General features: G+C 37.7%; 1 protein-coding gene across 8 annotated transcripts in view; it reads left to right on the plus strand.

The window, feature by feature from the left end:
* Positions 1 to 14,506, plus strand: part of LYRM4 (LYR motif containing 4) — a 144,814-nt gene that overhangs the window by 75,652 nt on the left and 54,656 nt on the right. Inside the window, exon 3 of one of the 8 annotated variants that reach the window (XM_077810692.1) lies at positions 1,165 to 2,011. The exons of the other annotated variants lie outside the window; for them this stretch is intronic. Within the exon in view, the coding sequence (XP_077666818.1) occupies positions 1,165 to 1,215 (51 nt within the window). The 3' untranslated portion in view covers positions 1,216 to 2,011. Of the gene's footprint in view, positions 1 to 1,164; positions 2,012 to 14,506 lie in introns of those variants that run through there. 8 annotated transcript variants of the gene reach the window in all.

Raw genomic sequence — 14,506 nt, forward strand, 5'->3', positions numbered from 1 at the left:
AATTTAAAGTATTACATTAAATTAAACGGTGAAAAAAATCTTACAAAATAGCCATATAAATACATTTTCAAATGTTTTAAGAAGTCCTGAAAAATACTCCCAGCAAAATAGAAATAAAAGACAGATTTAACATCCTAAATTTATATAACATAAAATATGTTTTGTGGGTTTTATTCATATTTTCAGCTTTTAATCTCCTGGTTTATTTTCACTTTTCAAAGATTTAAACCTCTTATTAAAAAATTAAAATAGAAAATCTTTCCAATTTTGTAATCTTGTTTAAAACTAAACATCAAATTCCATATTGAATAGTTCTAAGAGTCAGCAATTATTAGATCTGACTATCTTCATTTCACTTTGAATATTATTCCAAACTGTATTTCCAGCCAGTATTTAGCATCCATACTGAACTGTATTTTGTTATCTTATACTGTGGGAGGGAAGGGAAAACCCACAACTCAGCAAAAACAATGGTTGTTGCTGCTTTTCACCAGTTATACTTAATCTCCTCTGTGTCTCAGTAGCTGTAGAAAAGCAAACATTCACTGCTTTTGATCGGAGGAGAGAAATGACAGTATAACATCCTCTACAGCCAGTGCCAATCATATTTCTGAGCCTGCCTGCAGAATGTGTACATCATTCTGTCTCTTCTCTCTTTCTGCATGGAGACCAAGCAGCTTGTCATCTTCACTAGTTCAGTTACAGAGAAGTGCAATTGCTTCCTAAAACTAGAATCTCTTAGGTCAGCCCTGTAGTGTGGGAACACCAGTCATTCATGTTTTTATTTCAAATTTAGTTTTTTTAGATGAAACAGTGAGAACTCCAGAAAATACAGCATTCTGTTAGAGTGACAGAATGTACACGTTATTGTACTAATCATTGTACAAATTATGCCTTGTGAGGTATCATTTCAAAACTCATAATTTGCTGGTCATTATTGTCCTGATTGAAATGTGTGTGGCAACAGTTTATGCAAAGTCACAAGATTTCACTGTATGGTGTTCTGATCACTAAGAAGCATTCCCTGGATTCTGGGGAGAAGAAGTCCAGACTAGGGTTGTCAAGTAATTAAAAAAAATAATCATGATTACTCGCGTGATTAATCATGCTGTTAAACAATAATAGAATACCATTTATTTAAATATTTTTGGGTGTCTGACTCAGATGATGAAAATGAACATACAGCAGTCCGCTCTGCTTTGGATCGTTATCTAGAAGAACCCCACATCAGCATGGACGTATGTCTAATGGAACGGTGGTTGAAGCTTGAAGGGACATATGAATCTTTAGCACATCTTTCACGTAAATATCTTGCAATGCTGACTACAACAGTACCATGTGAATGCCTGTTCTCACTTTCAGGTGACATTGTAAACAAGAAGTGGGGGCAGCATTATCTCCTGCAAATTGTATTATCTCCTGCAGATAACCAATTGGCTGAACAAGAAATAGGACTGAGTGGACTTGTAGGCTTTAAAGTTTTACATTGTTTTGTTTTTGAATGCAGTTATATAACAAAAAATCTACATTTGTAAGTTACACTTTCACGATAAAGAGATTACATTACAGTACTTGTACGAGGTGAATTGAAAAATACTATTTCTTTTGTTTATCATTTTTACAGTGCAAATATGTGTAATCAAAAATAATAATATAAAATGAGCACTGTACACTTTGTATGCTGTGTTGTAATAGAAATCAATATATTTGAAAATGTAGAAAAATATCCAAAAATATTTTAATAAATTTCAATTGGTATTCTATTGTTTCACAGTGCGATTAATCACAATTAATTTTTTTAATTCTGATTACATTTTTTGAGTTAATTGTGTGAGTTAACTGCAATTAAGCGACAGCCCTAGTCCTGACCTAAGAACTCAGTAAGACTGCTGAAAGCATATACTGACAAATTTTGTTTGAATGTTATATAATTTGTTAAGTGAGGCACCAATAGCATTTTAACTTTATTTTCTTGTAACCATTTCTGACTTTTATGCCTCATTTCTTGTACTCACTCAAGATCTGTCTTTGTAGTTAATAAACTTGTTTTACTGTTTTATTTAATCCAGTGTGTTTAAATTGAAGTGTCTGGGAAACGTCGTTTGTGATGGCAAGTTATGTGCATGTTATTTCTGTTAAAGCAATAATGAATATTATGTAATCTTGTTCTGTCCAGGTGAGGGCTGGGCAGTACACGAAATACATTTCTGGGGAAAATCTAGGACTTGGGGTGTGTTGGGGTCACCCTGCAGTATAACCGAGGCTGGTAAGAGCCAAGGTGTCGCTGGCTCGCTGCAGCACACACAGAGACATAGCTGGGTGTGATTTATATGCTGGAGGCTGTGTGTGAACAGTCCAGACTGAAGGCTAGAGCAGCAAGACATTGTAAAGGGCAGGTTATAGACTAGAGGTGACACAACTACTTGTTAGTCTGGATTGCACCATGGTATGTCACACTTAGTGCTCAGCACAGATGATTGCTTCAAAAGCTTTTTAACTTTGGTAATATTTTTTAATTACTTCTAGACAAATCTTCCTCATTTTCCTTTTTCTCAGTCTTCCCCTGTACAAAAACAAAGAATAGTGTGTTTCAAGCGCCAGTTAAGGTGAATAACCTTTCCTTTTCTAATATTCAGTGAGTGTACAGCGATTGATTACACCAGTTCTATTTAATACATTTAATGGATTAATCTCTTATCCGCCCAGAATGTTCTTTGAAAAAGATTACAGTGAATACAAAAAAGTTGGTCTTGACATAAATTTAGTATCCTAAAAATGTAATGTCCAGATTTCTCTTACAACTTTAGATTTTTATAGTGACTTTCACATAAAGAATTTCAAAGCATATGTCAGATTTTGGGCCAAACTCTTGGAACATAAGCAGAAGTAAGGAAAGCCTCAGCAAAGAGAGGAAGTGTGAAGTGCAGCTTTTGTGCCCTGATGCTGGAGTCCTCACTAGTATTTAGTGTAGAAAATTCTAACTTCTGCATCCAAAGAGAGTTAGGTAAAGGTGTTTGGTATGGGGTACAGAAGGGGAGAAAAAATAGTGTAGTCAATAGTCCATTCAGTAACTCCCTGCAAATATTTATGAAGATGCTAAGGCAATCTTTACCCTAAAGAAACTTGCTGTGTTTACTACCATTTGATTTCCCTTGGCACACCTGTAACACATCTCATATCCATACACACAGATTTTCCTAATGGTGAACAGGCATTCACAGCACTGTTTTAGATTAGACATGCTTTGCACAAGACTGCGTACCATGTCCTCCTCCACCATGCCATTCTCCATTGCCAATGTGGTAGGGTGGATAAGGATGACTGGCAGCTTTGAGATATTAATCAGCCATACACTCAGTTATATGCATCATCTGTAGTTCTTAAACCGCAAAACAGATTCTCCTTTACAACATACATATCACATTCTCATTAACTCTAATAGAACAATGTTCTGTGCCTAGAGATAAAAATATACACCATTGTATTCAGTTATGTCTGATTTTGTTATCTCCACAGCAGTACAGATATGTGGCCCTTTACAAATAACTGGGTCCCTTGCTTTTAGAGTATTAGTTCTGCTGAGATGATTCCCTGCTTTCTCCGTGCATAACAACTCAAGGTTTCTCCTGTGGCTCAAGTGTGTACCTGGCAATGAACAATAAGTTTCCAAGACAATTATCCTACCTGGCCAAGTCTTCCCATTATAATGCTGAACAGGCGAAATCTGAATGCTTAAAGGACCCAGGGAATCCATACAATGTTGAATTTTAAAGCCAACTTCTGTACCAGTGTTACATTAACACTAATGATATCTGGGTAATTTTTTAGTTAATGGATGAGGTAACATGATGAGTTCTAATGTGGCAGTTGGCAACCAACTCTACAAAGTTTTTCCAGGCTTAAATAAAATATGCTTTAAACTGAGTGAGAGCGGGTTCAGGGGGCTGGAATGGCATGTTAAAATGCCTTCAGTAAAACCTGTGATTGTTTCTGGATGTAAATTAAACAAGTGTTCCTCACACTAATAGTCATCATGTTGGCATAAAAGTACTTGTGTGTCAGTGAATTGTGGTTGTAAGCATCATAATGTTACTTCAAGAGGATCATTAGAGCTGAATGACGCAACCAAAAAATCCTAAACAAATCAAAGTGCTTCTGTAAGAGCTCTCTATAAGGGCATCAATCATTGCTATATAAGCACTTTCATAGCCTGAATATGAAAACACTCTGGTGAGGTCCCAGAAAATAGATCCGAGGTGTAATTCTAGAGGAAGATGCATTGGACTAGTTACCGGAAGACAAATGTAATATAAGATTTTACTGATTGAGTTTCTCAGTGAGTCTAACCTTCAGCGCTACAAATAATTATTTTAGCAGTGACTAACCACTTAAAATGACCATCTATTATATCAATAAAGGCACACAATGCAGGATTATATTCTTTCAGGTTTACTCCCTTCAGTTAAGATGATGTTTGTGTTTTCTTAACCCCCATATTTAGCCTTCCTGTTCCAGACATAGCAATTATCTAAAGTTGTATAGAGAGGAATTTTTTTACATTTTAAGATCACTAAGTAACTGAAATTTTATTGTCAAAATTAGTGTAAAGAACTTATTCTTTATAAGTACCTGATCAATCCCTTGTTGGGGGAGGGTGGGAGAGGATTATATGTTGTCAGTTGATGTTTTGTCATGAAGCTTGGCAAAAATGTGAGATTATAACTGGAAATAATGTTTAATGCGCTCGGTGCTGAAGTCTGTTCATTGTGGGAAATGGATCAATGTGGCCACAAAATAACCATACTAATCCCCAGATCCACATTTGTCCACTGATTAATTTTTAATTTTTCCATTTGTATAGACCCTGTCTGTTTTTTTTTAAATTAAATAATAAAATATATTTTCTTCTCAATAGTTAAACAGGTATGACTTTTACCCTACATATTCACATTATTTATTAGGTTATCTATCTGTTGGACAGTGTGCTTTCAGAGAGCACTGTGCCGTAGTTTGGAAAGAGAAGGGAAATTTTGGATAGGAAGAATCTTTTCGTCTTATGCAAAATGCTTAAGATATTTAATGTTCTGTCAAGGTTCCTTCCCCACTCTGAACTCTAGGGTACAGATGTGGGGATCTGCATAAAAAAACCCCCTAAGCTTATTTTTACCAGCTTAGGTTAAAACTTCCCCAAGGTACAAACTATTTTACCTTTTGTCCCTAGACTTTATTGCTGCCACCACCAAGCGTCTAACAAATATAACAGGGAAAGAGCCCACTTGGAAACGTCTTTCCCCCCAAAATCCCCCCAAGCCCTACACCCTCTTTCCTGGGGAAGGCTTGATAAAAATCCTCACCAATTTGTATAGGTGAACACAGACCCAAACCCTTGGATCTTAAGAACAATGAAAAAGCAATCAGGTTCTTAAAAGAAGAATTTTAATTAAAGAAAAAGTAAAAAAAATCACCTCTGTAAAATCAGGATGGTAAATACCTTACAGGGTAATCAGATTCAAAACAGAGAATCCCTCTAGGCAAAACCTTAAGTTACAAAAAGACACAAAAACAGGAATATACATTCCATTCAGCACAACTTATTTTCTCAGCCATTTAAAGAAAACAGAATCTAACGCATATCTAACTAGATTGCTTATTAACCCTTTACAGGAGTTCTGACCTGCATTCCTGCTCTGATCCCGGCAAAAGACAACACAGACAGAGAGAACCCTTTGTTTCCCCCCCTCCAGCTTTGAAAGTATCTTGTCTCCTCATTGGTCATTTTGGTCAGGTGCCAGCGAGGTTGTCTTAGCTTCTTAACCTTTACAGGTGAAAGGGTTTTTCCTCTGGCCAGGAGGGATTTAAAGGTGTTTACTCTTCCCTTTATATTTATGACATGTTCAGACAGGGCTTCATCTGTAAAGGTCTCACCTGAATGTAAAATGTAATACTGCAATATTAGAAATCAAAGTAAATGTTTCTTTTTATATCAGGACATTAAGGCTCAAAATAATTTTTAAAAACACTCAAATTGCCCTTACTACCATCCTCTTGTATTAACAGTGCAAAGCACTTTAAAAGGTTTATAGACTATTCAACCTTCATGTTGTTTATATTTTTACACTGGATCAGCTTGGACAATTAAAGTAACACAGTCAAGTTCACCTTCAGATTCTCTTGCACACATACAATGTTCCAGTGTCTCGGTTATTACCGTGAAACACACATAGCTCTGTAAATTTACACAGCACTTTACAAACACATGGGCTCAGGCAAACTTTCACTTGACATGAAGTTCTCGCACTTCATTCCATGAAGCCATTCATATGAGTAACAGCTACATGAGTAATACTTTGCAGGATCGGGCCCTTAGATAACCACATGTGTTCCTGCCCACAAAAAGCTTTTCAAACACTGCTAGGGGAGATTTAAATCCACAACAGGGAATTGCTGTAATTGGAAATCAGACAAAAACAGTCACAAAAACATTTCCATTAGTCCTAGTTTTGGTAATTTTCCTTTTAAAACACAAATCTAAAAGCCAACAATATTTAGTGCTTTTCATTTATAAATCTCAAAGTGTTTTACAGAGGAATGTCATTATTATTATTCCCATTTGGAAAATAGGGAAACTGAGGCACAGTGTGGGTGAGGTGACTTCCCAAGGCCACGCAAAAACTCAGTGGCAGAACTGGGGAAAGACCCAAGGTCTCTTGACTCCCAAGGACTCCCCTAGCTCCATGTGGGGAGAGAGGACTCTGAATCCCAGCCCCGGAGCTGCGGTGGGGAGAGAGGACTCCCCAAGCCCCGGGGCTGCGGTGGGGAGAGAGGACTCTCCTGCTGCAGCCGCGAGGCTGAGAGAGAGAGGCGTCATTCCCCACCGTAGTCCTGCACCTCAAAGCTCCCCCATCACCACCCCCCACCTTACCCCACTACCCCAATCCACCCCCTGTGGCTACGCACCTGAGTGCGTACCTGCACTAATCAGCCCTTGATGGCTTCTTGTGCGGCTGCGCAGGTGCTCCGCATAGAGGGAATACAGGTTGGGTACCTGATGATTCTGATGAGGACGAAGCTCTGGAGATGGGGGACATAGTGGAAGGAAGAATGGAAGACAGAGGATAAGAAATTAAAAGGGGGTAGAGATGCGGTTGGATTAATTGGAAGAATGAAGTAGGCAGTGGTGAGAAATGAGAGCAAAGATGGGGCAGGGATGGAAATTAAACATTCCACTGTAGTTTGACTTTCTCTATAGTAATCCCATAACCACTTTAAAAATAAATTGATCTTGGGGCCGAAAGATCTTTTGCATTTTTTATTATCACCACATGTTATAAGACATTTCCCATGAATAGGGCTCTTTTCCCTGTGGCCTTTGCCTTTTAGTCATTGCTGTACATAAATATAAACAGAGTTTGTTTCGAGTAGCCTGCTATACAAAAACTATTTAAGCTTTTATTACTTTCTCCTTTGTGAAATAACATGCCCTGATCCTTCTGAAGCCAGGCATAAATTATGGATATAGTATAATTCAGTGTTCAGTATAGATATTAGATCATTCTGCTGCTATATAAATACTATCCAACTGATGGAGGTACAGGTGGACGGTCAGAGCTGCACCAATTTTGCCCATCCTGGGATGGTTTAGAAGGTAATAAATGAGAGTGGTGTTTTTAAGCATGGGTTACAGAGATGCATTTCTGTTTGAAAGAGATACATTAGCTTCTGATGCTTAGTTAACTGAGTTGAAAAAGGTGCACTTTTTCATGGGTTTTCATGCTTTTCCATTAGTATAACTAAGGTTCCTATGTGGACTTTACAGGTCAGAATTGTAGTGTTGATCAATTATAGTGACAAAATACATATGTAATTGTACAGCCTTTGTGGGAAACTAAGGACAATCAGAATCCAAAATGTATATCCAGTTAGCACTATTCCAATTACGAGAAGTGTTCTGGTAAAGAAAAGCACAAAGCAATATATCTTGCTTCCTGAATAGAGATTTCATTTTTATTTTTAAGCAGAGCTCCTCATGAAAACTTCACTGAATAGCACTTCACTTAGGCTTAATTCATTAACTGCTCAAGGTGATGCCAGAGAGAACCTTTCTTATTACAAATCTTGATAATTGATTTTAAAAAAAAATAAGGGGGGGGTGCACTCAGGAGATTGGTGCGTGTATTTAAAGGTGAGGTTGCCATTAGTAACACATTTGGTCTTCTTGGTTGGAGAAGTTATTGTTCATTACTCACCTTAAGTGAAATGTTAATGGCCTGTGGTGATCTGAAGAAACCCTACAAAAATGCCCAGGAAAGCTCTAATGGCATTATACAATAGTCCTTTCCACGCAGATCTCCCCACACATTAGAAAGCCATAGAATGTGTTTTTTGCTTTTAATTAATGTATGTTCCACTAATTGGGATCTGGAATAGCAGAAAATGCAGAGAAGCACCTGCTACTGACTAAAAAGAACAACATTCACCTGGAGACAAGTATTGTACATTACTTACTGGTATTTGCAAAACATATGGGACATGGGCTGTGTGGAACCATGACAATTTGGAACCACATTTCTGAAAGAAAAAACCTCATCACATTGGAAGGAACCTGTTCAGTAACTCTTATTTTTCTGTGTTACTGTCTATTGTTTCTAATTGCTTTTTAGAAGACTGACAGTTTTTAGTAAAATGATTTTTCCTCTCATGATTTGAACGGAGTTGAAGTTAATAATAATACTACCTGATATAGCGCCTTTCCTATCAAGGGATCCCAAAGCACTTTGCAGGCATAAAAATAAATTTGATCTCTACATAGGGATCAATTAATTGACCAATGAAATGTACCTTTGGTGTGCAGCTCTTCGAGACAACTCAACAGTTCAGGACAGCTGCTCAGTCTGCCTGAGGAGGAAGAAGGCTAGTTTTTGAGCATTGGTGTAACGGATTACTCATTTATTAGATTGCTTAGACCTACCAAATAAACTAGAAAGACTCAACTGTAAGTGATAATGTAGAAAGGGAACTTCGCAACCTGATAGGCAGTAGGACCAAAAAAAAAAAAGTTGTTACTGGTAGCTGAAATCATTGGTGACCATTAACATAAGGAGAGGCTTTTTAGTTTTCCAATAACACAAGGAGAAGCACAAACTTTTATATGTAAAAAGGGCATCTTGATGGCTTGAAATGTCTTCTGAAATAGGTTGCTTTGAGCATCTTTTAAAGGTAGTGCTTGTACTCAACGTGGCAGAGTCTGAAGCACCAAATATAGATGCTAATCTCTGGTGAAAGATCCTGCCCTTTTGAGTTCAAGGAGGCAGATATTTGTTTGTGTGCTTCTGGCTGGGAAGGCATTCTGACCTCTGGGGTCAAAAGATCCTTTTGGAATCTTGTGGCTAAAGAAGTATATGGATCTGGGAATTTTAGAATGCCATTTGAGTCTTTCAGCTTTTGTGGAGACTCCTGCTTTCCCTCTGAACAGGTTTTGACGCTCAAATGATAAGTCTTCAACTAATTTCTGAACCTAAACTGGTAAGCTAGAAGCTCTCAGCCAAGAAGTTGGTGTCATGGCTGATCGTGCAAAGGAGCTGTATTGCCCAAGAAAGGAAGCTGGCAAGCACAGCTTGGAAACTAGCTTTACACTTCTGAAGGGTAACCAGATAGAATTGGTTTTACATTCAGGAAGGCCACGTACTTTCCCAGTGAGCAAGAGGAACCAGCTTGTGTCATGGGCTGCCAAGACCTTAAGAAAAATATGACAGGAGAGTATGAAAGTACTTGTGTGGGGGACCTAGTAGATATGCGCCTGTGACACCTCTGACAATTCCAGGTCCAGAGCTTTGATAAGTCTACCCAGAAAATCCTCCTCATTCTTTAAATCATCTAGAGGAGAGACCTCTAGTTACAGACTTGGTAACTGAGTTATTCAAAAGAGACAATGATTGTGGTGGCCCTTTTAGAATGGCATCTTCCAAATAGTTAGTGGAGAATCTATGGAGAAAGTTGCTAGGATGCAGCTGACAGCATGGAAGCTTGTCTCTGTCTCTGACACGTTGAGGTCACGTCTTCTGGACCACAAGCGTAGTTGCATTTCAGGCTGAACTACACGTACGTTCTTGGCTGGGGTACAAGGACATAAGTAGTTTACAATTGCAGCACTATCCAGAAAGTTCCAAGCTCATGCCCCCTATGTGCATACATCACACACAGTGAGAGCTCATGCAGGTGATCACTTTCAAGAAGATTTACCCTTTCTCACATGTATACTGTTATATTACTAAAAATCCTGCTGTACAACTTTTTTAAAAAACACTCAACATAAGCATTATTCAATTAACCAAAATTTCCATTACCATACATAATACAAACGTGGGATTTTCCCTAAAAGACCGTTGGTCCATCAAGTCCAGCATCTTGCCTGGTGCCTTATCCCCACTTTACTCTTCCACCACCCCAAAATACTCCTCCATAATGTACAGTTATATATAATGTACATATAGTGGCAGTGGTGTTCTTTCATGACTCCTACAACATTAGATCTCAGCACTTACTACCGTGAATTACAAAGCTCTCTTTTTGAAGTAAACTCTATTTATTAGTTTTAATTTCTCCTGCCATTCAAGCTATTGAGTTATCTTATTATGGGAGAGCGCAGAAAGGAAGAACTGATCATTTTTAACTATATCTTCCATAATAGCCTCAATATCTTGCCCTTTAACACTTCTCCTTCCCAGGCTAACTAATCCTATCCTTCTGCAATGCAGAATTCTTCATATGTAAATCCCAATACACCTCTGGCCCTCTGTGTTATCCTTCTTTGGACCTTTTAAGTCTCAGCTGTCTTATTTTTAGATAGGCAACTAAAATTGGATGCATTATTTCATATGAACGTTGTTGATCTGGATAAATACATTTAAACCAGGCTCTGTACTTACTCTCTCTCTCTCTCTCTCTATCTGCTTTAACCACTGTTCATTTTGTTCATCTGTTGAGGAACAAAAATCAAGAGGACTGGTGTGTCAACTTCAATTCACAAGCAACCTGTCAATCAATCATGATCTGTTCCTATGGGGAAATCTCTACATTTTTCCTCTGTGAATTATTCCTGACAGTCTTATGGTTAAAATGTTGACCTTTGTGCTCACATTTGCAGGGTATATTATGTCCATTTTTTCCCTGCTCTTATCTGAATCAGACCCAGGACCCCATAATCAGCATATTGTAAATCTATCCATCTTATATACTTACATGGCCCCCACTATCTTAGCATTTGCTATCGTAATGTATTTGTCCTCCCAACACCCCAGTGCAGAAGGGAAGATCAGAGAGGGAAGTGAGGTACATAAAGATAAAGTGACTTGCTGAAGGTCCTAAAAGGAGTATGGGCCAGAGCAGGGAAGGGAATTGTACCCCGTCACCTAATCACTTAGACATGCTTCCTCCTGAATCACCTTTATTACTAAAGAGAAAACCATGAGATTGATAAGGAGGATAGCCTAAGAGTATCTTCCTGCCAGAAGACTCCAACTTTCTACAGCTATATAAAAGACAGTTGCATGCCTGCCAACCTGATAGTTCAGCAGTCACATTTGTGACACCACTGATATGTTTAATTGGTGTGTTGGTATTAACAAACGTGTAATGGCATAAAGCACAGAGAATTTTGTTACAGCTTTGGCAAACCTGTACTGAAAGAAAGAGTAGCACAGATGGCTGAAAATAACAGTAAAATATTCCATTACATGTCTGCAAAAATCATTAGACAGCCACTATAGATGTTATTAATGCATGAGATTCACTTGGGGAGTCACGTTTCTGTAATATGCATTAAAACAATTATCCTTTTGTTTTCAAATGGAACTGTTGCCAAATACAAACATGTATTTCTGCAGTTATGAAATGAGGTTATCAGCAATAAAGAAGATGCAATCCAGGATTACACATTTATTCTCAATGGCTTTGTTTGTCTTTTGCCAACTACCCAACAAAAGCAACTAGTAACACTACTGTTGTCTTTGGCCACCATTGCCAAAATGCAGTCTTATAAAGTTATATCACAAACCCAATGTATTGGTTTGGAGCATACAGTAAACCCAGATGAGCAGAGAATTTTTAGCTAGAAGACCAAAGTATCAGAATTTGACCTATTTCTGAGAAGCAAGAATAACTTATAAGAAGCAACTGGTTAAATACAGCCTTTTATAGTTAGTGAATAATGGTTGAACCTCTTTTCATCCTCTGGTATGCGTGTGTTGTGTATTACTTTCAACCTTGAGGTTAATTCAAGCATTTATGATTTACAATCCATTATATTATTAGGTATCGATTAATTTTGGATTTATTTCTGAACATTTCTTAAAGCTACCTTTATAACAAAGAAGCAGAAACTCCCTACATTTTGTCTGCAGGATTAAAAGGCTGACTATATTGCAGAGCTATGTAGCAATGATCAGCCATCAGAATAATACATAAATTGTTAAACTGAGTGAAGAAATGTAGTCTTATTGATTGAAACCCCTCCCCTTTCATGCTTAAGAACTCTTTTTATTAGTATGATTGTGGCGGGGTTTGTTTATTTTGTAGTTGCATTTTTTGGCTCTTCAAAAGCAGGAGTATAAACTGCTGCAAATAGGCAAGTTCATAAATCAGAAACTTCCATATGAATTCTCCCTTGGATTACATTTATTTTCTAGGCACCTGGATATTTTTTGGAGTACACAGTTTGACTCAGCTGAGGTGGATGTGTGCTTCTAGTAAGTATGAGCCAAACAAGACAAGTTGAGTGATCACATTTTGCTTTGTGGTTTTGTACCTATAAAACTTAGCCAAAAATGATGTAAGAAAATTTTTTAAAATCTATAACCAAATTAAAAATTAAAAAAAAAAAATCCATAACCAAAGCCTGCTCATTCTGAAGTCAGTGGTAGTTTTGTAGCTGACTTTAAGGAGGACAAGATTTTGCCTGTAGTTGAGTCTTCACTAGTAAAAGGAGAAGTGGTACTTTTACTTTTGGGTTTTCCTGGACCAGCTATATTAAGATAAAACTACCACTTGCCTTGTCTTGCTAGGATTTTACAAGATAAAGATGTTATGTTAGCTATCTCTTAAAAAAAACAAAAAAACCCCAAAACAAAAAACAAAACAAAAAAAAACACAAATCTTTTTAACTGTCAAGATCCAGCCAAAGTAGTAAATTAGGGATCCAGTATAGCTTAAACACAACTGATATTTGGGTGCTTTTGTCCTGTACACTGTCATTTCCTCACATGCTTGCATTAGTAAACTATTGTTGCTTCCTTTATCCATGATTAGCGCAATGGAATTTTGGCAATACTGAAGAAAGCGTCCGGTAGCTATAGAAGAAGACCTTGGTAACTAAGAATAAACTGAATGAAGTCTCCTATTTGTGCACCTTAGGGCAGGGCTATTCTGATTTTCGGTCAGTTGGAAAAACTGCTGTATGTTTTCTGAAAAAAGCCACTGGGAAAAGAAAAGTGAAAAAGCCCACAAATGGATTCATGTGTTAGTAGCTCTACAGAGTGCCTTGTGTAAGCTGCATGTTATGTTTCAGCCAAAGGCTTCTTCCTGCTAAGGGCAAATTTCAACATATTTATAATAGATAGATGCAAATATAATCAAACAGTCTTCCTGAGTATTCTACCAGTGGGAAACTTGTGGTAGCAATCTTCCTTTTTAAATCAGCAGCCACAAAGCCAATTATGTCTGAGAAAGAATTTTTGAACTTTCACAATGTGCTTGGGGAGAGTGAAGTGTTTATTTAAATTTTGCTGAGAAAGAATTAAGTGTGCTGAACAGCCAGACATCAGAATTTCAAGCTAAGTGCATCTGAGCAGTTCTCTCACTTTTTTTCACTTCCTATTGATTGTCTGAGCAAATGGTGAAGACCTCCTTGTCATACTTTTTTCTTCATTTTTTTTTTGGAAGGCATCTGCAGTAACTTGGACTAATACTTAGCAGTTTTCAGACAAAATCAGTAGCGCTAATTGGCAATGGCAGTTTTCCCTGTATGGGTTCTTGTCATTATCAGATCCTTTTTCATATAGATGCTTATCGTCATTAGATCACTTGTCATTTTTTGACTGTTTTCCTCACCCTACTAACATGTGAAGGCTATAGCTATCCACTAGGGTGTTACCACATGTGAATTACCACATCTTAGCTAGTGCATGTTTAAAAAAAAAAAAAAAAAAGAAACTTTTTCCCTAGTGAAGTCAAGTCCTAAGGGCTTGTCTACACTACCCAGATCGGCAGGCAGTGATCGATCCAACAGGGGTTGATTTATCGTGTGACCGCTGAGCGTTCTCCTGGTACTCCACCAGAACGAGGAGTGCAAGCAGAGTCAAAGGGAGAGCGTCAGCTGTCTACTTACCACAGTGACTTCAGCTGTGCTTCACGTAGCTGAAGTTCCGTATCTTAGATTGACCCGCGTGGTAGTGTTAGACAATCCCTAGTAATGGACCTGTGAGATTAAATCTCTCTGAAGGAGAGTATCTAG

This window comes from Eretmochelys imbricata, chromosome 2 (genome assembly GCF_965152235.1).
Source record: "Eretmochelys imbricata isolate rEreImb1 chromosome 2, rEreImb1.hap1, whole genome shotgun sequence".
NCBI lineage: Eukaryota > Metazoa > Chordata > Testudines > Cheloniidae > Eretmochelys > Eretmochelys imbricata.